General features: G+C 37.7%; 1 protein-coding gene across 1 annotated transcript in view; it reads right to left on the reverse strand.

The window, feature by feature from the left end:
• Positions 1-3,215: 3,215 nt before the first annotated feature.
• LOC149017604 (uncharacterized) overlaps positions 3,216-27,462 on the reverse strand; it is a 30,465-nt gene continuing 6,218 nt past the window's right edge. The window contains exons 6-16 of the mRNA XM_089153011.1: positions 12,862-13,262; positions 12,358-12,787; positions 10,735-12,036; positions 8,544-8,804; positions 8,145-8,435; positions 7,605-8,069; positions 5,411-5,833; positions 4,961-5,239; positions 4,057-4,608; positions 3,755-3,964; positions 3,216-3,511 (exon numbers count right to left, since the gene is read on the reverse strand). Of these exons, the coding sequence (XP_089009137.1) occupies positions 3,389-3,511; positions 3,755-3,964; positions 4,057-4,608; positions 4,961-5,239; positions 5,411-5,833; positions 7,605-8,069; positions 8,145-8,435; positions 8,544-8,804; positions 10,735-12,036; positions 12,358-12,787; positions 12,862-13,262 (4,737 nt within the window). The 3' untranslated portion in view covers positions 3,216-3,388. The remainder of the gene's footprint in view (positions 3,512-3,754; positions 3,965-4,056; positions 4,609-4,960; positions 5,240-5,410; positions 5,834-7,604; positions 8,070-8,144; positions 8,436-8,543; positions 8,805-10,734; positions 12,037-12,357; positions 12,788-12,861; positions 13,263-27,462) is intronic.

Consider the following 27,462-nt stretch of genomic DNA (forward strand, 5'->3'; position numbering starts at 1 on the left):
ACCCAAGTCTTATTTGGAACTCAAAATGTATTACAACATTATATGTGAAGGGATCGAATTCGGCTCGAATATGGTATTATTCAAATTTGAATCCGATTATTAAACAATTTTTGGATAATATCCAATCCAAATTCAAAGTAATCGGATGGATAAAAATATCCGAACATAGTTCGAATATCCAATTAGAGTAACTTGGTAGTTTAATTTAATTAATTACCATTAATGAATATTAATGAAGAGACAATGATGTATTCCCTAAAATTAAACTTTAATTGAATATGAATATTAGATACAGATAATTTATGTCAAATATCTATTTGAATCAGATAATATATGAATTAAAATTGACATATTTGAATTCTAAAAGATTGAAATTGGATGCTCTTAAATGGATACAGATACGAATCGAATTCTAATTTTCGACTATCCGCTTACATCCCTGTAGAACATATTCAAACCATCAGCACCAAATTTCACCGTTAAGTAGAGTAATTTTCCCACGGTTTGCCAAATTTCTAAATACCAAGAAGAACCCATTTGGCACTTCTTTTCTCTTTTTCTTTTCTTTTCTTTTCTTTTCTTTTCTTTTATTTTTTATTTTCTTTTTTTCAAAACACTTATTTGCGGTCCACTATGATTGAGAACTGAATTAATAAAGGGCACTTCCTTACTTGAAGTTTGCATTTTCTGGAGTATAAATCTCCAATGGATCTTAAACCCAAAAAAAACAAAATCCAATGGAACACCCCTTCTATGAATTGGTTTTTTCAGTCCTATCAATAATATTCTTCTACATTTGAAAGGCTTGTAAGCAACACTCAAATTAACCTCAATTCTGAGTTGTCATTCTTCTCCCCTTTCTTCTAATTGTTATTTTTTATTTTTTATTTTCGATTTCCAATTTCCAATTTTCTAGTTGCTAATTACCAACTTTCAAATTCGGTTTATCAGCCCTCTTTAGGGGAATAAATGTTTAATTTGATGGTTTTTCATAAATTGACCAATTCGCTATTGATAATTGATAAGGTTTAGGGTGAGTTCAACACTTATTAATTAGCGTTAGCAAGTTCAACTTTAATGAGGATCAAAATGTCACTAAGTGAGATACCATTTAAAATTTTTAAGCATACTATATCTTTTTGTAATTTTTTTTTTAATTGCATATGTATTCTTTCCAATAAGCAAATATCTAAATTCAAAACTAGTTACTTATCGTTTTTTTTTTGGTAAATAAAACTTCATTCATGAACAACGAAAAATATAGACCACTAAGGAAAGGAAAATACAACAGATAGATGCATGAAAACACAAGGTTCAGTCCGAACCAAGGAGCGGAAATTGACCAAACTATCGTACATGCAATAGACAGGGTCATCCAGGCTAAGGGATGGATCAAGCCCAATAAACCCTTAGAACAGTTGTAACCAATATAGCAGCAGTTAAGCACCAACACCCACATAAGGGGGAACACACCACAGATGCGGAGAATTACACGCCACAAGGGCAGACACAAAACACGCCATAAAGGCGGACACAACCTACGCCACAACGGAGGACACAAAAACACATAAAGGCAGAACCGTGATTGTCGTGTAGGGAGCAACAATATTGTGGAGAAGGTCTGGCCTGCCATCTGTCACTGCCGTAGAGGCGTACTTGTGAAGCCCGCCGTAGAAGAACTCCAGATCTGGGTTGTTCTGTGGTATGCACCAAATCTCCCAGAAACTATAATTTTTTTCTTTTTTTTATCGGAAGAAAAAAGAAAAGAGAAGTGGGAGCAAACATATAGATCGGGAATAGAGGAGACAGATTGGTAAGAAAACAAACAGATCTAAGGGGAAAACCCCCAAATTTAGTGATGGAACTAGAGAGACAGAGACGGAGGCGGGAATGACGAAGGCAGAGATGGAGATGGGTGAGGAGCAGAGAAAACGGAGACGGATGGGAGAGATAGAGACAAGAGAGGTCGGAAGAGATATGGTTTTCAAACTAGAAAAGGAAAAGACAAAACAGAAAAAAGTGTTCCGATCTGAAGTTCAGCTTCAAGCAGAGGAGGGAAAGGAAGAAGGTGGGAAGAGTAGGAGAGGGGGAAAGGAGAGGAGGAGAATAGAGATAAATGGAGGCGAAGAGACTGCAGAGGTTGAGTCTCTCCGCCTCAAACGGCACTTTGTTGGGGAGCTTTCAGCGTTGAGGTGGAGAAGATAAGTCTAAGACAAAATAGTTACTTATCGGATAGATACAAATATTTTCTAATAAAAAAATTATAGATTCGAACACCCTTATACAAATACGAATGTAGATGCAAATTTAAAGGTAGATTTTAGGCTTTCAGCTATCAGGTCTATTATGTACATTGTGTGTGCTAGCGTGCAAATATGTTTCAAGAAGTATTTATTTATTTTTGGCCCAATCGAAGTATTTCTCCTTTTCTTTTTTTTTTTTGGTTTGCCAACCCCTGTTTTTTTATAAACCGGTGTTCGACCTGCGTCGCACACCTGGCTATGGTGGGTGAGTCTCCCAGCGGGGATTTTTTGCATCCACAAGGATTCGATACCAAATATTTATCTTTTAAGTTAATGACAAGTAGGTATATTTCAAAAAATAAAAAAAAAAAGACAAGTAGTTTTTTTTTTTTTGGTATAAATGCGCTTTTTATATATATAGGGATAGGGATATTACATATGCCCACCGTATGAGTTGAACTCATAACCTCTCCACTGAGAGGTAGGTTCCTAACCATCCTACTACTCCTCCATTGGCATATTCTAAAATTTGACATAATTTATATCATATTTCTGTAAACGGGTATCTCATATTCCAAAATTCAAAATATGGCATTTGGAATATCTTGAAACAATTTTATTCGTAAATTTGACATAATTTCAAATATTTATTTTTTATTTTTTATTTTTTATTATCTCCATCTCTCCCTCCTCGCCCGCCCTCCCACTTACTCTTCCCTCCCTTATGCCTCCACCGCTGCAACATCAACCAACCGTCTCCACATGCTCCCTCCCTCCCCTTCGTCGAGCGAAACCTCCCTGGTCTGCCTACCAAACACGGTTTCCTATATTAACACCTCCGGATATTCCCCACTATTTGTTTACTAGCTGACCAGAATGTTTGGCATTCTGTGGTTTGTGATTTTGCTACGTCTCAACAATGTCAGAAATTGCATATCAAGAGCTCAGTAGAAAGAATACGATTGTTCTGGAAAAACTTTTACTGCACATAACATATAATGGGTGGATAGTTACAACTTACAACCTAATAAAGGACGGTACTCAAGATGTACATGTATTTATTTATTTGTTGGGGTTCAAAGTACTAATATGTACATAATTACAAGGAATTATATTGGCAATGATGTGGTTGACTGCAACCACAATTAAAACCAAGGGTGCCACATTTGATCCATCTGGCACAAATTCCTGGGCATCATGGCAGCTTCAACCAACGCAGTTACTCCCTTCTGCACCGACTGCGGTGGGTCGTCCATAGCATTATCTTCCTGACATGCCAAACAAACAGGCGACACAACTTAGTGATGCATGCGAAGTGGAATCGGGATATTCAGTACGTAAATAGTCAACCACCATGCAAGGACATAAACATGGCAGTAGTGATTTTTCCACAACAATAAAGAATAAAACCCATCACAAAGACTATCTTTCATTGAGTGGTAAGAATGCTAGGGTCAAAACATAAATAATGAACCGACATCCAGAGTGACCATACTTAATATGTACATTACCTCCTCCAAGAAGTTCTGTGGAGCTACTCCTTTGATCCGTCCAATAACGTGGTCCACATTTGTAGCGACCTTGAGCTTGAACTCCATTGGGTCTATGCCGTCTCCTGCAGGAGAAGGGACCGAAGGCATCTGCCATGGCTTTTTCCAAGACAAACATAGAAGCTCATCGCGGAAATACATGGCTAAATGATGCCATAAATGCTGAATTTGCTGAAGAAAGGGGGAAAATCCATCAGAACTTCTCCACAATTGTCATAGTAAACCACAAGTTCTATTAGAAGAAATATCATTATAAGACTCACTTTAGATGAAACCACAGCTTGTGCAGCAGCACACATGGCAGGAACAATCAGCCCCTCCACTCCAAAATGGGAGAAGAATGCCACCATGTTTCTTGTCAGTCGGAAAGGAACTGCTTCATTCAACTCGATCATTGCGTTTGCATCATAAGCTGGGTAGAAACTAGTTTGAAATATTTTGCCAGTGTTTTTTGCAAACAGAATTCTGTGGGGGGTCCTACCCCCAATTTGTAACATGAATGACATCAAATTAGAAAGTGCCAACTGGACGGCGAACTGCTTTTTGAAAACCCACATATGGTTGCCACTTGGAAGAGTCTTGTACACATACTGAGAGAATATGCCATCTTGGACAAGAGTCTCTGTTATCTCATTATATGCCTTTAGTCGGAGATCAACAACAGCTTTGGGTGAAATCTGGCCGGAGAGAGCTTGGTTTAGTTGCTCATTGAAATGACTGATTGGGAGATCTGCCTCCCGGTTGTTGCGTGCACAGTTGTTCTCATAGACCTCAAAAAATGTGCTATACATCAACTCATCTTCTACCAACCGAACCTGTAACATGAGAAAAGAAGCAAAAACCCATGGATGAAGAGATTTCAGTTGAATGAATAAAGAAGAAACAACCACTCTTCCCGCATAGAAATGGGATACCTATTACCCGACAGGTATCCCACATAGAGGCTTGCCTAGGCCAACAGAAGATTTAACTGGGGTGGACCTTAGTAGCTCCTCATGGGGGTCACCCAACCCTCCAAAGGGAAGCATCATGTAATCATCAGCACATGCATGCATGTGTATGGCTAGTCATGTTCAACCGGATGAACTCCATAGACGTAAAAAGAAAACAAGTGAATCAAACTCAGTGGAAGCAACCAAAAAAAATAAAAAATACTGGATTAGTCACCTGGGTCCAAACAGGGATTATTATTGGGGTGTGGATGCATATGTGGCGACGCCTTGATTCCTTGTGCTTATCATACATCCGGTTCATCACACGGAACAGCTGCAGTATGCGTTCATCACCACTAGCATTAGCGGTCAAACATGTCTGAACAATAAAATGGCGCTGAGAACCATCGGATCCAATTAATGTCATTCGGCGTAAACTGCTTCCGTTACGTCTCACGATTTGAATGTTCGCTCCTACTCTGTCTAATTTCACTGTATAATCAGGTGCAACTTCCTGCAGGTCATTAGAGGAAACAAGAGCGATGATGAAATCCAACTGCAATAAGATCTTTAACCTGAAAATTTAATATTATGGGGTCTTTTAAACCTTCTCTGTCAGACAGGACAGCTGAAAAGCTGGCTTATTTTTAGTTAGTTCTATGTTCACAATTATTATCCAGCTTACCTGATTCGTAAAATACTGCCATGGAACTTCAACGTCAACCACATGAAGATCACTTAATACCCTGCTTTCTTCTTCCAGCTTCAAGACATCTGGAAACCTGTCCTCAACATTGCTTTGAACAAAATTTTTCCAGTGTTTCAACAGTCCAGTCAGTTCAGAAAGGGTGGCCGGAAAAGTATTCATGTTTTCTGGATCAAAATCATGTACAAAGTTCTGCTTATGTTCTCTCATAAACTCCTGTTTGAGAGAAGCAGCTGAAAAACAACTCTTGCAAACATCAGACAGATCATTTTTCAGGGATTGAGGGACCTCTGCTGTGGCAGTTGGGTACTTGTAACAGCGAAGAATCATAGCATTTAACACTCCCAGAAGTCTCTCCTCAGGAAGGGGAACAAACCTTGAACCAATTTCCACAAGCAGAGTCTGAAAATGGTACAGATTTATGAATCTTCATGTTATAGTAATTTAAGAATTTAATGGTACCTGCAATCAAATGTAAACTGTGGAGGACTAATAAATTCTGAAAACTTACTCCACCAAAAGCATGTCAAACAGGAGACAGGGTGTGATGCAGTCCAGCACTAAATTGGGTCCTTTTTCCTAGGAATAGGCCTTAGGTTGGGTCATATATTTACCTGGCCATGTTTCCTTTTCTTTGTTTTTAATTGAACCATAGTTACATTGGTTAATTTATCAGAGTCCTTTTTAATGTTTTCAATTGACCGTGGTTAAATTTGTTTTCTGGAAAATTAAGACTAGGTAAGTATTTTTTTTATTTTAACTAGATATCAAGATTTATTTTACTATTTTAGTTCAAGTGTCCAAATTCTATTTCAGTTTACTTTAAGATTAAGTCCTAGATTTAGTTAGTTCTAAGTCCCATTTCAAGGACTTCAGATGCAAAGCTGTGTATAGACAGGCTCATTGATTGGGAGAATACATAGTGAATACTGGACATCTGCTTCAGCTCTGCTGTGTTTTCTCTTCGAGAATTGTCTGATCAGAAAAAGGGTGGACTAAGTTTTTGGTGAATAATATCCCAGTTCCTTTTGAGTCTGAGGATTCAGCCTTCAAATCTCCCCCACAGCCTTCAAATCTCTACTCCAGCTCCTCAAGAATCACAAGGTTTCTCCATCAAGGTAAGCTTGAGACCTACCCGATCCCCCTAAATACAAGAAGCCTCATATCTTCCAGTATAGCCATCAAAATATAATCAAACTTCAGAACCAGAGGATCATATCCATATCATGGTTCTCCATCTCGAGGCCCATCTGCCCAAAGTCAAAAAAGAGAGTTTGTGATATCTTGTTGAGTTGGAATCCCCCCCCAATTCGAGGCTCCATTCTGAGGGGTATTATGGGTCATTCTGGGAGCATCCACTTTGTTCTCCAAAATAGATTTTTATTTCATTTATGAGGACCCCCATTCATCGGGATCCAACAACAGCCTATATACAGCATCATGATCATCCCAAATTCAACCTGCAACACCCCTAGAAATTTATGGGTGGGGCCCCCAAGGTTGAGATAGCCTACCATCTTTATCCCCCTTCCTTCTATATCCCCTTCTTCATATCCTATTTTAGATTCCTTCATATGTTAAAAAAATAGGGACAAATAATGGCAATAAAAGTTCAGTTATACAATTTATTCATCCTTAAAGCAGATCTTCTTGTTTTGGTAAACATCAGAAGTGTAGATCATGGGTGCGAACTCCCACTGGTTTCCCAAGTTCAAGGTTGACCACTTGAACTATTGCACTAGAGAGAATCATTTCACCCCCCCTCTCTCTTTTCTCCAAAAGCTGTTGTCTGTCAGTGTCAGGAGTTCTTTGATATGTTCTCAGCAAAAGATAAAAACCTAATTTGAGGATAATTGGAAAATTGATTTGGATGAATAATAATATAGTACTGCAATATTCATCAAAAAAAATAAAAAATATCGTACGGCAATATAAAAGCATGGCAACATTTCCATTTCCTCAAAGCCCCTTAATCATTCAATTTCTACACAATAACTTCAATCAACTTGAATTCCAAAATTTACAATAATATTACTTATATTTTCTGACTATAAACTGAACATCCGAGTTCTTTTTCTTTTTATCTTGATTTGCATTTTCATTTTTATATCAAATGAAACTTCTGTTGGTTGCCTAATGAAAACCCGTGTTAAAACAGAGCAAAGCTTCTCACCTCAAGTTCGCTAGCCAAATTCCTATGCTTGCTTCTAAGAGCCTCCATTATATCTTTTGCAGCATCAAGTGCCCTAGCAGCAGAAGCTACCAATCCGAATTTACCATAATGCCTTCTTGCACCTTGACCTTCACTAATGGTTGAACAACCTTGCTGTGTAGGCTGGTTATGCTCACCAAGTACGCTTCCTCCTACACCTGTGGTCCTTTCATGTTCCTGTCCATGAGAGATTCCACCCTCGTGTGATCTGCCAATGCTTGCAGACTGAGGGCTCTGAGGGACCTGATTGTCTGTTGTCAGAGAACTCCCAGCATTAGTCTGTCCTTTTGCAGTTCCCTCAGACAAGACTAAAGAAGTTGTATCAGCCCCAGAGACATTTTGCTGCATTTGTGACCTACCTTGGTCACATTTCTTGGCAACATCAGCGCGCTCAAATAAATATGACCGTAACCAGTAATAAAGAGCCTGCATATTTGGAAATGATTGGACATTGAGAAGATAAGCAGAAATTGATTGCTTAGAAGTTTTTCAATATTTTACCTGTGGATACACAGTTGCAATTTTTAATAGCACAAGTTTGCAATGGGGAGCTTCTGTCCTCTGCAAGGAAAGCAATAGCTGTGGGACCCAGGAAAGCCAAACCCAATTTGGGATTTGGTCCACATATTTATCAAATGATCTTCCTACCAGTTCAATGGAAGTATCAAAGCTAAGAATGTATAGGACACGAGCTAAATGGCTTCTAGAGTTAGAAGCACCCAATTTAACTCCTTGAAGAAGGCAACTAACGACATATTCTAACCAAATCCCTTCCTGGGTTTCTTTGTAAACCTGTGAATGATAAACAATCAGCACTCTATCAAGTTCTACCCAATAAACCAAGAGAAAATGACACTATCAAAGAAGAAAAAAAAAAGAGGTAGACCAGAAAATCAATACCAAGTCACAGTAGTTTCCCCAGCTTATCCATCCTTTTGCTAAATTCTTATAAAGACTGATGGCATTGGAATATGCAACATTAGCATTTTCATGATCATTTAATTTCAATAGGAAATCCCCTTTAAGGCAAAAAATTTCTGCTTTCTGACGCACTGAAAAATTGTCAATATTAGCACCATTCATCAAATTAAGACCACTGGCTAGTTCTCCCTTCATCTGCAGATGAGCTTTTGCTTGCTCCTTTATTTTGGTGAAGGCCTCCTGCAAACATGAAAACCAAAAAGCATTCAAGGACGGATGTGTAGAATGAAATATGGAGAGGTGTGTAAAGAATTATCATGCGAGGACAGATGTGCAGAATGAAGTTATTCAAGCCCCTTGTTGCTGTCTTGCTGATGCTTATATTGTGAGACTTATTAGGCTATAGACAGGTGTTTCGGTCTTGTGCCTGTTATGAGTTGGTGTAATGTTTTGTTTCTCTTTTTGACCTTTCACCTTCATTAGCTATGTTATATTGGCATAAGGGGGCTAAGTTGCAATTCCCCCTTTTCTCGTGTTGCTAATCAATATATGAGATTGTGTTCTGCAGAGACACACACTAGAAGATTCCACCATTCTCTCTTCTCCTCTCTTCTTGTACTCTTTCATCTACAAGCTTCCATCTTCACTATTTAACTTGTTTCTTGAGTTCAATAAACTCCAACTATGATTCACCCACCAAAATCTAAACCTCAAAGATAAAACATACAGGGAATAATTAGGGAACTTGACACAACACTACAGCATCTATTAGGGTCTGAGTATTAATAACTTATGAACATAATTATCTATTAGCATTACAATCATCACTAATGGTGGTATGGCTGCTGTATTTTCTACTAAAAAAGATTCCTTAAAATAACTTGTTAACCTATCAATGCACTAATGACAAAATCTTATAATAATAACAATATTTGAGTGAAATCATTGCTACATTTGAGAAACATATAAAAATTTACAATAGCAAAATTTTAGCCTCTCTCCTTCCCACGTGAAAAAATCACTATGCCCCCATTGTTTTGAGGACGGAGAGATTGATACAAGGGAGAGGTGGTGTAAATAATTATTTACACAAGTTGAAAGCATAATAAGACAAAATTAATAATACCTATTCCATCAAAATCTCATCTGAACTAAATTGTTAACATCGACCATTATATGTCATAAGTGGTAGACATTTGGGGAGGATGAATTTTGGAAGGAGAAAAAGAGTTGACGAACCTAAAAGTCCCTTAAAGAACAAACTTAACAAATTGAAGATTTTAGGACCACCATTTTTTGTAGCTATACAATAGGGAACGTGTTGGATTCTATTAGGAGTTTAATAAGAGTTTGTATAGGAGTTAAATTAGAGTTTGCATTCTTGTAAACTTTTATTCCTTGTAATAGTCTACTTTCTTATAAATAGAGGGCTTGAGATCATGGATCAATAAGCTACTCTACCAATTTCATATTTCTCAACAGAACGGAATGAGCTGAGAGTGTGGTAACTGACATTTGGTACACTAAAACAGGTAAAAGCATAAGGGAAAATAGCTTAGAGAACCATGAGTCTTTCTGTCTCCTCCCCATTGGAAAAGGCACCTGTACCACCTTCTTTTGAGTAGGACAGAGATAGATGCGAGGGAGTGCTGGTGTAAACAATAATTTACACATGTTGAAAGCACAAAGATAAGAGTAGGACACCAATATCTTGAAATCTAATCAGATATAATATTAATATCATCGACATTATATTCATAACAAAATATGACATCTTGGATAAGAAATTTTGTATGGAGAAAGAAAATTGATAAACATAAAAGGCCCCCAGAGAAATGATCAAATGGAGAGATTTCAAAACACCTTTTTTGTAGATATTAAAAGAAAAACAAAATAGGTTGACAGAGAAGTAACATGGCTTGGGACACTAAAATGGGTGAGAAAAGCATAAGAAAAAGTGTTGAGTAGTTGAACCGACAGATGTAGAACTGCATTTCTTTTCTTTTTTTGGGAAAATCAAAGAAAAAGAAATGGCTAAGAAATATAAAGCGGAAAAGAGTGCGGGTGGTTAGAAAACTAAGCACCATTAAATAGATAGTTTCCTGTGATAGTATGAGATATTCTTCCAATTCTGTGCACTAAGGTTGCTTTAGCTCAAGTTTGTTGGTACCTGTGCTTCCAAGGTTGAGTGGCCATACATCTTTTCAAGTATTGTCACACACACATGATAAAGACCTTGCTTGCGGGTGATGTGAGCAAGCTTATTGACATTCCAAGCTTTGTCACGGCAACCAAGATGGTGAAGCTGAGGGCTCATGCTGCCAAAGTCTTTAAATGCATTAATGACAGTATTATACATCTCATTCCGCCAGAGAAGTAATTCATACCAAACATATGAGTTGTCCCATTTGTTTGGGGTCCTCACTCTCCATATCTCAAGGAAATCCGTCAGATTTGTATAACCACTAGCATGATCAGATGCAATGGGGTTTCCTGAAAGCTGTTTTTTTCTGTTGGCAATATCCGCAATAATTCTGGCTGACTCTTGAACTTCAACTATCTGTTGAAACTGCTGTAAAAGAGGCAATCGGGCGTGAACGGATATCTCGGGCAATTTCTGCCACTGTTCTAAAGCAAGATCAACAGCCTTTCCCACAATGTTTTCTGCCTCTCCCACACCATTTGTATTCATGTCACCAAGAGCCAAAAATGCCTGGGTTAAGCAGAACTTTGGAGTTTCTTCTACTTGAGTCTTAGGAATTACATTATCTTTCATGTATGCCCAATCAGGAATTTTCCAGAGACAGTCAAGAAGTATTTCGTAATTTTCAACACTTTTGCCAAAGTCTGCCAAAACATCCCACTGATTAAGCTGTCTAGCACAACAAAGCCATTGCTCTTCCCAAAGATACATTTCAGCCTTTGGAACTGTATTGTTATAAATGCTCTGGGTTGCCTTGATCATGGCTTGGTAAAATATGTTTTGGGCCCTTTGCCAATAACCATGTTGAACTAGTGAAAGCCCAGTGCATGTTTCTTCAGTGACTGATATTTTCTTCAATATTCCAAACCTCATATCCTCCTCATTGAGCAATCTATAAAGTTCAGCAAGAGACTCAGAACACTTTGCCTCATTTATGAACGACAAGACATGACTTTCGAGCAGAGACAATGAGATGTTCCAGGCATTGTATGTCTTTCCAATAAATTTGATAAGTTCACTTGGCAACCAAGGTTGAGGGTGACTCAAATGAAGACCTTCTAGAAGTGCCTGTATAACATTTGGTCTTTTTCCTTCTTGTTTTTTGTGGTAATCCTTTGACAAGAGAGCTATCATTGGCTTAGCTAATGCCACCTGCTGTTCCTCATGTAAAATCACCCAGACAATTGGGACTACCAGTACCCATAAATGATATGCAACATTAGCATCTGTGTGAGCCAGTTCCCTCAAAGAAACAACAAGATCAGCCACCTATGGGAGAGAAGAAAATAAATATATTTAGCTCTTGCACAAATACAGGAAATGACTTCGTCCTAATCAGGTAGACCAAGGATGGCTAATCCAATCAAATGTTAAACCAATAGAGATCTTTGGTGTTTAATCTTTATAACCAATCCCTACTATTACTTCAGGTTATTAAACGTACACTAGATTTTTCCACATAAGAAAGTTGAGGAAGTACTTCAAGAAGAAAAGTAAATATTGAACTTAGTTAACTAAATCTGCGGAAATATAAGGCCTCAAATATATTAAGCCAGCAGAACCATACGAAAGGAACAAAATTGTAATTACCCTTAGTTTACTCATCTCATTCAAAAACTGTGCATGCTTATAGACAAGGTTATGAAGCATCAATGGATTCCCTTCAGAATTATCGGATGCATCGTTCAACTGCTGGAGCATTCCAAGATGCTCGGAATGAGTACCCTGCACCATAAGTGGGAGAATTCGAGCAGAGTTTGGAGCAAGTGTGATAGGTTCATTTTCAAGCAAGATAGCCAGAAGAAGATCGAGGCCTTGTTTGAGCCAGAAGATATCACCCAAAGCTTCCCAGTCCTGAAATTGGATGATAAATTGCAGCCTTGCAAATAATGTTTTGCCAAGAGATTCATGATGTAGCAAAAAAAATTTCTGTCTAACTTCTGGATCTTTTGCCCTTAGACCAAGCATAAATGGCCTTTCCACTTTCTGAAACACTTCTTGTCGCATTGACAGTGGATACCTGGTAGTAAATTAAATCCCTAAATCAACAGACTTAATCAAGTGATCGTTAACAAAATACTACATAATACTTACTGGTTTGATTCAGCGCAAAGTCCATATAAAAGTTCAAGATATTTCCTGTCCCACTCTTCCAGTACACATGGGGGGAAACTCATCTTATCAACCAGTGACAACTTCTGAAGATGTGAAATTATCTCTTCCTGGGTAAGAATGGCTCCAGATGCCATCAAGATACTGAAGCTATCTTCAATCCAGCTCCTTATCACATCAAGTATACAAAGTAGCACGCTGGCATCGGTACCCTTCTCTGTCAGTAGTGCATCCAGTGTTTGGCTAACAGATCTTTTACACTCAGAAACAAGCATGAACCTTGCACCAATAAGTTCCAAGATAGATTTCAAATTAGAGATAATTGATCCGACATCACCAACCACATGAATAGCACCAGCAGCACCTGGGTTTGTTCTCTGACCCTGGAACAGGACAAATTCAACTGCTTAAGTTTCTCGACAAATTATATGTAGAGGAAAAAACCTTCCAAAAAACACGTCAATGATCACTATTGAGGTTACGATAAAGAGGGAGATACTAGCAAAGAAACTAGAGTGGATACATAGAACTTGCCAAATGAATGAAAAATAGAACGCATTTATGACTTTTGATCACTTATTTTTGGCAGTTGATATTACAAAAATATTTCAAGAAATCAGTGCCAAAATACCTGGCTTTTGATAAAATGAGACTTGCAGATAACCTTTAAATTGTTCCTAATGTGACAGTGGAAGACAACCCAGCACAGAAGATACGTCCAGCAACCAAGAAAATTACATTTGAAATGTTAATTGTGGAACTATAGACCATAAAGCCATTACAAAGACAGAAATGCCAGCCTAGCAAGCAGGTGGTACATTCAGAGTGTCACTGATGTGAACCAGGTCTAGGACCACCCAAAGAGGTCCCAGGGAGGTTACCACTTAGCAGTAACCTGCAGCACTACCAGCAACCCAGGGAATTTCAGCCAGCATAGGGGTATTTTGGTCATTTTGGGTCCGTGAATCAAACTGACCTAGTTTGATTCAGACTCCTGTTGGGAGTTTAGATCTACTTTTATTTTTGAATTTGAATTCTTGGTTGTTTAGTTATGAAAGATTTCTAGTCTAGCTTAGAGTCCTAATTAGAGAGGGATTCCTTTTGTTGGATTTGGTGTGTTAGTAGGATCCTAAATCTACTCTTGTTTTTGAATTTGGTTGAGTCTAGGACAAACCAATGAAGAGTCCCAGTTAGGTTAGGATTCCCAAGTAGTAAGGGAGTCCCCTAGTTGCAGTATACTCCTAAAAGGAGGACTCCATAGTCCATATCTACTTCTATTTTTCAATACAGATCTTTCTAGAGTAAGATATGATAGAGTCCTTGTATGAGTGTTTAGTCAAAAGTAGGATTCGCAGTTTGATTTATTTCCTAAAGTTGAGTCCTAGTGTGAGTTCCTTCTAAAGGCTATAAATAAGCCTCTCTAGGCTGTGAAATTCAGATTATGACAACAGAATAACATTAAGTTTTCAAGGAGCAAAGTTGGAGTCAGGGGTTCCCTGGAGGGGGACTTGCAGCTGCTGTTTGAGAGAGTTTTTCTGCAGTTTTATGTTATTCCAGCTTCCGTCTTCTTCCACAAGTATTATAAACCCAACCACAGCTCTAGCCTTCCCTCTTCCTTTCCTCCCATCTTTGAGCTCCCTCCCCATCCCTAAGCCTTAAAACTAGTAAGTACAGCCCCCTGCCCCATTGCAAACCACCCCTCCCCTTCCCCTAACCCTGCAGCAGCATCCTCTCACATCCCCATATCCTTTTTTTATTTTCTAGAAATTTTCTGGAATTTCAGACTTTTTCTTAGACCTAAGTTCAAAGTCAAATCTATGGTAATCTAACAGTTAGATTTGTCCCAAACTTTAGGAATATCATTCCCCTAACCCTAGTGACTTTCCCTCCCAATTTCACCCTAGATTTCCAAAACCCTAGAAACCTAACCCTACTTTTGACCATAACTTTCGACCACTCATCCAAACCTTAAACCCTATTAAGATCATCCTTCCTAAACCCTCCCGACCTTCGACTGTAATCTTAGACCTAACCCAGTCCCCGAGAAACCCTAATTTCTATTAAATCCTAAAATCCAAAACCTAAACTTGAAGATCCAATGCTGAATTTCACAGGACAGCAATGTTCAGGACTGAAATCCCATTAACCAATTAACCTTAATTTCCAATCATAGCCAAACCTAGCCCCACCCTTTTCCCAACCCTAAAACCACCCTATTCAGCCTATTCCCTCAACTGTGGGGTATAACAAACCATAGTTCACTGCTGATTCAGTTGAAGAGGACCCTGACGCTGGACCAAGACCTAGGGCTTGCATCAATCAATTAAACCTTAGATCCTGGTTCACATCAATCACTGTGCTGGATGACTTGGTGTAACCATTAACTAAAAGGTGGGAGGTAATACCTGAGTACTGCAGTACTGTCTCAGCCCTTTCATTAGATTGGTGAGGCCTAGCACTACTCTTTCTCTTACACAATCCAAATTTCCCACTACTTCCAGTTGCACACTGTATTGTCAAGCATTCAAATTTCAGTTATGATAGAGTCACAGAGTTACACTGTAGAAAGTGATTGTGGTTGCATATAGAATAGCTTTATCAAACATTCAAATAACCATTCATATAGTGGGCACAGCGTGACTAAAGAAATATGAAACACCTTGAGACCCAGCCTCACATCTTACCCATTCATCAATTAATCTATATCAACTCCTCGCATCTTACCCCTATTTATAACCCCTAATCAACCTTAATCCTCTCTCTCTCCCCCCCCCCCCCCTCAATGTGGCATAATACTGTGAACCCAGGGCCCTATCAAAGGCCAAAAGAAGGGAGTCTGACACTCCTAAGGTATTGCAAGTAGAGGGCAACACACCTAGGATGTGTTGTTGGGGGTTTGGGTGGCTCGCGGTGGTTGCGCTAGGCTGAAAAAGGGCAAAGATGGTCTACAATTGGGAAAAAGGAAGAGGGAGAAGATGGCAGCAAGTGGTGGTGACTCTTAGATGGTTGCAGAAACTAGTGGTGCTCCTGCAATGAGAATAGGAAGGTTTCTCAGATCAGATTTGGCTTTAATACCATGTTGAAAGAGTTGTAGAAATTCTTACTTATGTCTGAAGGACATAGAAAGAGCTTTATTTATACTAATAACCTTCTAGTAATAGAACAAATCAAATCTTCCAGTGTGGGAATATTATAAGAGAAAAAAAATCCTAAAAGATCTTAAAAAGATGCTAACAAATCTACCTTCAATAGTTTAATTGGTCTAATGATTCTATTTATGTAAATTCTGTCTAACTTAAGTTATAAGGGTAGAATAGTGTATTTCTTATGTTTTATTTCAATATATGATGTTGGATTCTACTAGAACTTCAATTAGAGTTTGTATTCATGTAAAATTCTATTCCTTGTAATAGTGTACTTTCCACTTAATTATAAATAGAGGGCTTGAGATCATTGATCGATAAGCCATTCTACCAATTCTGTGTTTATCAACATGGTATTAGAGCCTAAGTTCGATTAGGATCTTCTTATTTTTTTCTTCCTCAAATCCATCGCAGATCTTCTCGTTCTTCTGCAACCGTTGCAGAATTTACTGCAACCATCGCAGGAATTTTCTGCACAGAAATCTCAGTTCTCTGAAATTTTCTGCACCTATCGTTCTTCAGTTTTGGACAAAAATCTGCCACTGAAAGAACAACAAAAACAGACAGAAAGGAGAGGGAGGACGAGAACCACTTACCGCTGCTTGTCACTCTTTGTCACTGCTCCGCTGTTTTCTGCTACTTCAACAGAAGCCAAACAGAATTGCATGCTTGTCGCTGCTCCGCTGCTTCCTGTTCTTGTAATTAGAAGAGTGCTTCCTGCTGCTTCTTAGAAGAGTGAGATGAACATAATCACATCCATTCCTGCTTATTCTTGTGAATCTCAGAATTCCGCCATCGACTCTTCTTCTGCAACTTCCCCATCACCTATGTCTTCCGCCATTGACCATCGACACTGCTTCCAGCACCATCGCCCTCTGCCATCGCCTCTGCCATCATCTTCCTAAACCCAGGTAAATCGTAAACCCTTCTGAGATCCCATCGATTTAAGCCAACCCTTTTGAAATCCCATTATGCCCATCACCTGAACCACACTAGACCTTATTTCCGAACCATATTTTGTCCTCCAATTCTACGGTTCGAAATCCTATTTTGTTATATATATATATATAATATTTATTGATGTTCAGGGTTTCATATTTTTCAGAGTATATTTGTTTTAGCCCAAAAAAAAAAATTTGTTTGGCTATTGCATTCTGCGACATTTTTGTTACTTCGAAAGGGTGAAGACTGAAGAACTGCAAATAATTTTGTCAACATGACAACTATTGATGGTACTCTTGCTCCCACTGGCTCCGAATATTACTCCACTCTTCATCCTCTTTCCATGAGATTTGATGGAACAAATTATTTGATCTGGTCTCGATTTGCTTACCTAACTATTGCCGGAAGAGGACTTGTTGGACACATTATGGGCACCACTATCAAACCTACTACCACAGGCTTTCCACAGGATAAATGGATTTCGAATGACTCTCTCATTATGTCATTTCTTTTAAATTCCATTATTCCAAATATTGCCCGTGGATATCTATTACTTGATACTGCAGCCCAAATCTGGAAGGCTACTACTGAAACCTATGGACAGTTGGGGAATGATGCACAGGTTTATGAGCTACGAAAGAAGCTTCATAAGACTACCCAAAAGGAACTGACTGTGGCCCAATATTATACTGAGTTGCGATCTTTTTGGCAGGAGTTGGATCATTATGGGGATTATCATCCCACTAACCCAAATGATGTGATTACTTATAGGAAGCACATTGATAAGATTCGGGTATATGACTTCTTAGCAGGTTTGAATGTGGAGTACGCTCAGATCAAAGTGCAAGTCTTAAGTCGTTTTCCCTTTCCTACACTAGAACAGTCTTATGCTCTTGTTCAGAGCGAGGAAAGTCATCGATTAGCCATGCTTCATACTCCTATTAAGGAAAAATCAGCTTTACAGTCTGTTCGCATTAAATCTGATCTGGCTAAGGAGATTGTCAAGTGTGAGCACTGTCACAAACCATATCATACCAAGGCAAATTGTTGGAAATTGCATGGGAAGCCTGCTGATTTTAAGCAAAAACGAGCACAAAGAAAGGGAAAACCAAAGGCTAATTTTTCTGAGATAGTTTCCACCACACCCTCTGCAGAAGTTGGTTTTTCACAGGAGTTCACTACTCTGCAACGTATTATGCAGCCTTCTACTGCCGGTACAGCCTCGACCACTGCTGCCTCTACTACCCATACCAACTCCTACCTTGCTACTTCAGGTAAAACTTTTACAGGCTTTCAAGCTTCTTCTATTTTTACTCCTTGGATCATTGATACAGAAGCCACATATCATATGACAGGTTTATCCACCTCTTTCTTACAATATTCTCCAACTTCTGGAAAGGATAAAGTTCGAATTGCTGATGGCTCCTATTCTTCCATTGGTGGAAAAGGAACCATTCAGCATTCTCCATCACTTTCTTTGTCTAAAGTTTTACATGTTCCCTTTTTCTCTACTAACTTGCTCTCTATCAGTAGTCTTACACATGACTTGAATTGTAAAGTGACTTTTTTCCCATCTTACTGTGTCTTCTAGGATCTGGTCACGGGGAAGGAGCTTGGTGAACTGACAATGGATTTTATTTGCTCGAGCCGATTGGAGAATCTCCGTCTGCTTTGACTACATCTTCTAATCTGGTCATTCGGTAATATTAGACCTTAATCAGTGGCATCATAGGCTTGATCACCCCCCTCTAGGAACTCTTAAGAAAATATTTCCTGATTTGGTTTCTTCTTGTAATAAGGATAATTTTTTTTGTGAATCCTGCATTTTGGCGAAGCAACTCGTTCTACTGATTTACCTTCTCTTCATAATAGAAAACCTATTCCTTTTATGCTAATTCATACTGATGTGTGGGGTCCTTGTCGACGTGTGTCTATTACTGACCATAGGTACTTTGTTACTTTTATTGATTGTCACTCTCGTTCTACATGGATTTATCTTTTTAAACAAAAAAAATGAGGTTTTCCAATGTTTTCGTGACTTTCATAATATGATTAAAACTCAGTTCAATGCCACTGTGAAGATCCTTCGCAGTGACAATGGCACAACGTATATTGATGGTGAATTTCAAAGATATCTCTTTGACTTTGGCATAATACACCAGACCAGTTGCGTTGATACGGCTGCTCAAAATGGGGTTGCAGAAAGGAAGAATCGGCATTTCTTAGAGATAGCCCGTTCCATTATGATTGCTATGAATGTACCTGACCAATACTGGAGTGATGCTATACTCATTGCTTCTTACGTTATGAATAGGATGCCCAGTAGAATACTTGGTTTTAAATGTCCTAATGAGATTCTTCAGGGAGCCTCTTCTTTTGCTATTCCCCCAAAGGTTTTTGGATGCGTGTGTTATGCCAGAATCACAGCCCACCAGAGGAAGCTGGCTCCCTGTGGCTTACGCTGCATATTTTTGGGGTATTATGCTACTCAAAAAGGGTACAAATGTTATCATCCTCCTCTTCCAGGAAAATTATTGTATCCAAGGATGTAATTTTTCATGAGTTTTGCCCTTACTATACACCTCTTCAAGGGGAGAGTCCTAGATGACAGGTGTTCTTTCCAACTCTAGATCTTCCTATCACACACCAACACAGCTTAAGAGTCCCAGAAGAGTTTCCTGACCAGGGGGAAACTTTGGCCAGTATAACTGAGGACTCTAATCCTCCCCCTTCGATTTCTGACCCATGTGAAGAACCTAGCCAGGGGGAGACCACTCCTGTGAGACACACTGTTGGGGTCTTTCAAAACCAGATTGACCAGAATAAGGAGGTACAAACTTATCAGAGGAAGAAATACAACCGGCTAAAGCAGGTGGAGAAAGGTGATACGTTTCCACTTCAATCTCTTACTCCAGAATCAGATTCTATTGTTCTCTTTAAGGTATCTTCTTTTGATCTTCCTATTGCTGTTAGAAAAGGGGTCAGATCTTGTACTCAACATCCTATAGCTAAATATGTTTCTTATAACTCTTTGTCTGACTCCTACCGTGCTTTTATATCCTCTTTGTCATCTGTATCTGTTCCTAAAAGTTGGCAGGAAGCCTATGCTTATAAGAGATGGAAGGCAACTATGGTAGAGGAAATACAAGCAATGAAGAAAAATGACACTTGGGAGCTGGTTACACTTCCTTTAGGATAAAAACCAGTGGGCTGCAAATGGGTATTTGTGGTTAAAAAAAATATGGATGGATCAATAAACAAGTTGAAAGCTAGACTAGTTGCAAAGGGGTTTACCCAGACCTATGGGATTGATTATCAGGAAACCTTTGCCCCTGTTGTGAAACTAAACACTGTCAGAGTTCTGTTGTCTGTAGCTGTGAACAAAGACTGGAACTTGCACCAACTAGACGTAAAGAATGCCTTCTTACATGGGGAGTTAGCAGGAGAGGTCTATATGGAAATCCCATATGGTTTCTCCAATGACAATATTGCAGGGAAAGTTTGTTGGTTGAAGAGGTTAATTTATGGGTTAAAACAATCTCCTAGATGCTGGTTTGGACGCCTCCTGAAGGCAATGACTTCTATTGGGTGCAAGCAAAGAAATGTTGATCATACACTATTTGTCAAGAAGTCAGGTACTAACATCACATTTCTCATTGTCTATGTAGACGATATTGTCATCACAAGGAATGATGGTGAAGAAATTCAAAAGTTGAAGGACTTTCTTGGCAGAGAGTTTGAAATTAAAGATCTAGGGAAGTTATAATATTTCTAAGGGATTGAGGTGGCTCGATCAAAGAAAGTTATATTCTTATCCCAAAGAAAATATGTCCTAGATTTATTATTAGAAGTGGGAATGTTGGGGTGTAAAGCAGTTGATACCCTTATTGAAGCTGGAGCTAAACTTAAAGAAAAAAGGGAGAACCAAGTGGACAAAGGAAGATACCAAAGGCTGGTAGGGAAGCTTATTTACTTGTCTCAAACCAGGCCAGACATCGCTTATGCTGTAGGGATTGTGAGCCAATTCATGCATGATCCATATTTAGCTCATATAAAGGTTGTTACCAGAATATTACAGTATTTGAAGGGAACTCCTGGAAAATGAATACTTTTGTCACCTACTGATAACCTAAAAGTAGAAGCATACACTGATGCAGACTGAGCTGGATCTCCAGACAGGAAGTCAATTTCAGGTTATTGTACCTTTGTTGGAGGTAATCTAGTGATTTGGAGAAGTAAGAAACAGAATGTGGTAGCTTTATCTAGTACCAAAGCTGAATATAGAGCTATAGTTCGTGGAGTTGTGAGCTACTATGGTTGAAAGGCTTGTTGGAAGATATTGGAGTCCAAGTTCCAAACCCTATGATGTTATATTGTGACAACAAGGATGCTATTAGTATTACTAATAATCCGGTGCAACATGATCGAATTAAGCACATTTAAATTGACAGGTTTTTTGTCAAAGGAAAGTTGGACTAAGGGCTTATCTGCATATCTTTTGTAAGATCTGGAGACCAAGTGGTAGATGTTTTCACTAAGGGTTTGAAAGACAGAGATTTCCTTCCTATTGTAGGCAAGTTGGCCATGACTAATATCTTGCCTCAACTTGAGGGGGAGTGTTGGATTCTACTAGGACTTCAATTAGAGTTTGTATTCATGTAGAATTCTATTCCTTGTAATAGTGTACTTTCCACTTAATTATAAATAGAGGGCTTGAGATCATTGATCGATAAGCCATTCTACCAATTCTGTGTTTATCAACAATATAAGTTTAAATGTCTATTTCCCTAATTTAAGTTAGTTTCTAAGTTCTAATTTCATAAGGATTTCTTATGAAGGCTTTAAATTGGCCCACCACCCAATCACTTAAAATAGATTATAGTTGTTAACAAATTATCTTCCCTTTAAGTCCCCAATGCTTTTACGTGTGTTGTTGCTGGGTGGGGAATCAAGGAAAGTGTGCAAGCTTCAATGCCATATATGAGCTTAAATAATCTCCATGAGTATGGTTTGACAAGTTTAGCTCCATTGTTACTCATGGTTTTTTGCATTGTTAATTTGACCACTTTGTCTTTGTTCAACATCAAGGTTCTAATGTGATAATTTAGTCTGTATATAGATGATATTATCATATCCGGCAATGACTTTATTGGTATAGTTGAAGTTAAAACTTGTCTACATCCGTAATTCCAAATGAAGGATTTGAGTTTGATTTGGTATTTTCTTGGAATTAAGGTGATATGAAGCAAGAAAGGTATTAATTTGTCTCAAAGGAAATATCTCCTTAATTTACTGGCTGACACAGGATTCCTTGCGGCTAACTATAGATACTCCCATGGATCCTCATCAGAAATTTGCCTCTACTGATAGTGAAGATTTTTATGATCCCCATCAGTATCGAAACTTGTGGTCAAGCTTATACATCTTACTATTACTAGACCAGACATATCCTTTGCTGTGGGAGTTGTGAGTTAGTTTATGCATTCTCCCAAGAAAACCTATTAGGAAGTTGAATGTTGCATCATGTGATATCTTAAAGGAGCACCAAGAAAAGGGTTTGTTTATCATCCTCTGTAATCATATTGATATCACTTGGTATTCTAATGCCTGTTGGGCAGCAGCAGATGGTGATTGCATGGAAAAAAATTCTATCGAAATGGTCGAAATTTTGACCAAAATGTTTGCAAAATTCCAAATCGAAACGAAATACAGGTACAGGCACAAAATGTGTCCTGTATAGTTTCGTGACCGAAATAAGTCGAAATTATGGCCCGATACCATATCGGGCCGTAACAACACTTACGCAGGTTATAAAATGTCCAAATCGAGCCATTTTTCGATTGTTTCGAGCGATATCGCCTGCAACATTTCAAGCTGTTTTTGAGGTTTTTTTATTTTTTTTTAAATTTCTTTTGCTTTCATCCCTCATTACACCTAATTTCTACAACTCCATTTCCTTCAAACACTAGATTTGCTCCTCCATTTGTGCATTTTCTCAAGTCTTGCGATACCAAGTGTTGGTGCAGTGGAGTGGTAGTATAGCACACTCACAAAGATATACTCACAAGAAACAGAGCTAGAAAAAACTAGAACTGTATTAAGAACAAAGAAAACTTTACATACAGCTTGAGGTGTTGCAACACCTTTGTTTCTTAAAGGCTAGCTCTCTCTCTCTCTCTCTCTCTCTCTCTCTCTCTCTCTCTCTCTTTCTACCTCAAAATTTCATTACAAATGGGGGTGGGATTCATCTCTATTTATAAGGAAAACAAACCGACAAAGATGAATAAGATAATAATTTCTTGCTTTCCATAATCTTCTATACTCTTCTTCTACATTCTTCAAATTTCTTGTCTCTTTTTCAGAAATCTACATGCTTCTTTAGATTTCCGCTCTCTTCTACAAGTTTCTACAATGTTTCTTTGAATTTCTACTATCTTCCTCAAAATTCTACAACCTTCTTTGGAATTCTATACACTTCTTCAAGTTCTACGACTTTCTTCAAACTTCTATGACATTCTACAACTTTCTTCAATATTCTTTATCTTTCTTTTAGAGTTCTACAAACTTCTTCAGGGTTCTTCAACTTTCTTCAGAATTCTACAGCTTTCTTCAATCTTCTTCTTGTTTCTTCAAAGTTCTTTGACTTTCTGACATAATCACTGACATCACTGCTGACATCATTAGTGACATCATTGCTGACATCATCCTTGCTAGGTGTCAAGATTCTACAATTTTCACAAGTCGGTTTGAACTTAAACACTCCCCCTCAAACCTGACTTGTCATGCCAAGTTGCGCTCTTAATTTCTTGAATACTTCGGTCTTGAGCGGTGTTTGTGAAATTAAAAGTAACCGCAAGCGCACGGTATCGTGTAGCTAACGGGTCGATCTCAAGGAGATATGCCAGTTAAGAATTAACTTCTTAATGATAATGCGAGAGTGCAATGATTCAAATTTGTTAATTACTTAATTAAACTAAACGAACGGTCCTAATCCATACATCTAATGCGATTAAATTGAGACGAAAAATAAAGCAAACACAATCAACGCATAATTAATAAAGGTAGAAAAAAATGCGAATAATAAATAAAAATAAAAGGGAAGTGATCCGAGTGTCAGCTCTGGATCTAGGGAAGGGGAGTATAATTATAATGACTTTGGCCATGGACCCTTTGCCGTAACTTACAGTCCACCGATCGGGGGAACGGATATTAGAGAAAAAGAAATTGCAAAAAAGAAATAATCAAAGCAATAAAAGGAAAGAGAAACCTCAACCAAAGAGAGGCAGGACTGTAGGCATCTCTGATCAAGGACCGAGGGGAAGGGAGAACAATAAATAAATGCTGAAAAAAAATTGCAGAAAGTAAATAACAGAGTAATAAAAGGAAAGGGAAATCTTAACCAAAGAGAGGCACGATTGTAGGCATCTCTGATCAAGGACCCAGGGGAAGGGAGAACAATAAATAAATGCTAAAAGTAAATCCTATATTAAGAATATGGAGGGGTAGATAGAAGCAGGAATGAAGGGAAAGAGAAGATTATTGAAGAAAGTTACTTACTTGCGAATTGAACAAATAATTCGAATCTCAACCAACCCTAACAACCAGATCTAGATCTAGAATGATCTAGATATGCAATTGCTAGACCCGAGAAAAAACGAATCTTACAACTTGAAACTTGAACTTGAAACATGAATTGCATTACATAAAAAAAATTAAACCTAAACATTCAATCTAGAAATTTAAATCTCACAAATGCAAGCAAAGAAAACTAGAGAAAGCCTAAATAAACTGAAGAGAGAAGAAAGAGTGCTTCTACTAAGCTCTAAAAACACGTTCTCCCTTAATGGAGTATGCTCTCCTTTTATAGAGTTTACATGGGATATGAATCTTGATAGAATTTGAATCAAACTCAGGGTTTCTATCTGACTCAACCAATTAGGTTTTTGACGTACTAATCGGACTGACTTAGAGAGTTCAAATGCATAATTCCACCGTTGGATTTGAGGATCAAGAAGTTGTGAAGCTCTCGTCCAAAAATCAGCTCGATCGGACACCGAATGACCGTTCGATGAAGGGCTTGATCGAAATTGAACAGAGACATTCAAAAATGGGATTTTTCCTTCTTCCTTATCTGAATATAATTCTTTTTCCTCTTTTTGTTTCTTTAATCAAATCACAAATAGGAAATAAGATATTGAGGTATGTAAGGACTCTTTTCTCCATTTGGACTCTCTCAATAATATCTCTGTAGATTTGATTGATAATTTATAATCTCAGCCGTAGATCAAATTTGCCTTCTTTATCTCTTAAATATTTCGGAGTTGGCCCATAATCACATCTCTAGCCCATCATGCTCCAGATCAGACCCATTTTCGCATTTGAGAATTTGAATGGACCTCTTGACATGTAAAATTGCATGATTCATACCCAAAACTCCAAATATTTGCTTAAATATTGAAAAGTCCTAAAATCTGCAAAAACAACAGAAAACCCAAGGTAGCTCCACTCTAAGTCTGTAAAATGCATGCTTTATGCCCTAAGATTTCACACATAAATGTGCTCATCAAGCGGCTTTGTAAAAATATCTACAATTTGATCTTCAGTTTGACAGTATACCAGCTTCACGTTGTTGTCTTTCACATGCTGTCGTATAAAGTGGTACTTTGTGTCAATGTGCTTAGTTCTGTTGTGGGCCATTGGATTCTTCGTGAGAGAGAGCGCTAACTTATTGTCAATGTATCCTTTTGTGGATGATGCATCTTTTGCATAAGATTCCTCAACCATATTGCTTGGCACGTACATGATGCTGCTGCAATATATTCTGCTTCACATGATGAAAGCGCCACAATTGATTGCTTCTTTGATTTTTGTTTCATTTGTGCCTTAAATCATCTTAGATTTGCTTCCAAATTTATGTATGTTTACTTTAGAGTGTTGATCTATGAATTTGTAGTGCCAAAATTAATTTTTGATTCTTCCTACTTCTTCTTCTTCTTCTACTTTTTTTTCTTTCTTTCCTGTTAATTAAAAATTATTTACAAAATTATGTATATTGCTAAAAATATATATGTATAGTACATGTATAAGCTTCAAATTAATGTATGTGAGAGTTGAGACACCATATTGCTATGATGGTGTTGAATTAATTTTTTTTCCTGATAATTATGTAATTTTACTGTATTTAATATATATTTAAATAATTAAAAAAATATTTAAATATTAAAAAAAATAATTAATTTCTGTTTTAAATTTAAAAATAGCAGACTATTAGTGGAAGCATGTATGCAATTTTTGGAGCATGTTGTGGATATTTTTAAGATAGTTAGTGTGTATTTTATATATTTTTAAAGGGATAATTACTGTTGCCCCCCTGTAGTTTGATTTTATTACGAATAAAACCCTATTCTTTATGGAATTACTGTTGCCCCCCTTCCTTATAACGGTGTTAAGTTGCCGTTAAGTTTGAATATGTAATGTCTAATTTTCCCTTCATTAAAATTGAGAAATCAAAAGATGATGCTACCTAATTTATAAAAACCAGATTAAATGTCAATTTTACCCTAAACTTCATTTATTTTGAATTAATGAAATGGGCAAAATCCAAATCCGATAAACTTCATTTATTTTGAAAATATTTTAGGTGATATTCAGTTTCCAATTTGAGTTGAATTTGATTTTCCTTCCTCTTCGGTTTCTATTTGGGTTTTATTCAATCATTCTTTCTTTATTTGGTGGTTTTTTTTCTTCTTTTTTTTCTGAGAATAAAACGGATTATAGTTACTTTTTTCTCCACAATTAATTAAGGGTACTACTGTAACTTGACAAAAGGGTAAATAAGTAAAGAGATAAATATAAGGGTATTTTGGGGTTTTTGAGAAAATATAAAGTTGCCACATCATCAGTAAACTAATGGAATTTAACGGTAGGGGGCAATAGTAATTGTAGACAGTTAAAGGTTGGATTAGTAATTTTGAAAAGTATCGGGGATACAGTAGTAATAAAATCAAAGTACAGGGGGCCAATAGTAATTATCCCATTTTAAAATTATTTATATATTAAAAAAATACTTATATAGTTATATATATACATATATTTTATTTATTTAAAAATAGGAGGTTATTATTAGAAGTGGAGTCAGCCACTGGGACCTTATCAGTATGGACCTTATCCTTCTCCTAAGAGCCAGGGTGCTCTTTCATTTGTTAAGCAGATCTTCCACACTATTCCACAGCCACAAGGCCCACCACCACTAGTTCCTTCTTTGGAGATTCACAACTTCCCATCGTCAGGAAATCTTATGCATGTGGATGAGGCCACGTACAGAGATGTAGTTGTTGACTACGTTCAAAACTATATGGGACGAACATCATGGGAGTTGTATTGTCATTTGTATGGGGTGCAGAAGGAAGAGGGAGACATTGCATAGAATAGACTTGTAAGTTGTAACATTCTTGCTTCTTCTCTTATGTACTATATACTTGGAAAGTTGGATGTTACA

Source organism: Hakea prostrata, chromosome 4 (genome assembly GCF_041222555.1).
Source record: "Hakea prostrata isolate BN-2017 chromosome 4, UWA_Hpros_2, whole genome shotgun sequence".
Taxonomy (NCBI): Eukaryota; Viridiplantae; Streptophyta; class Magnoliopsida; order Proteales; family Proteaceae; genus Hakea; species Hakea prostrata.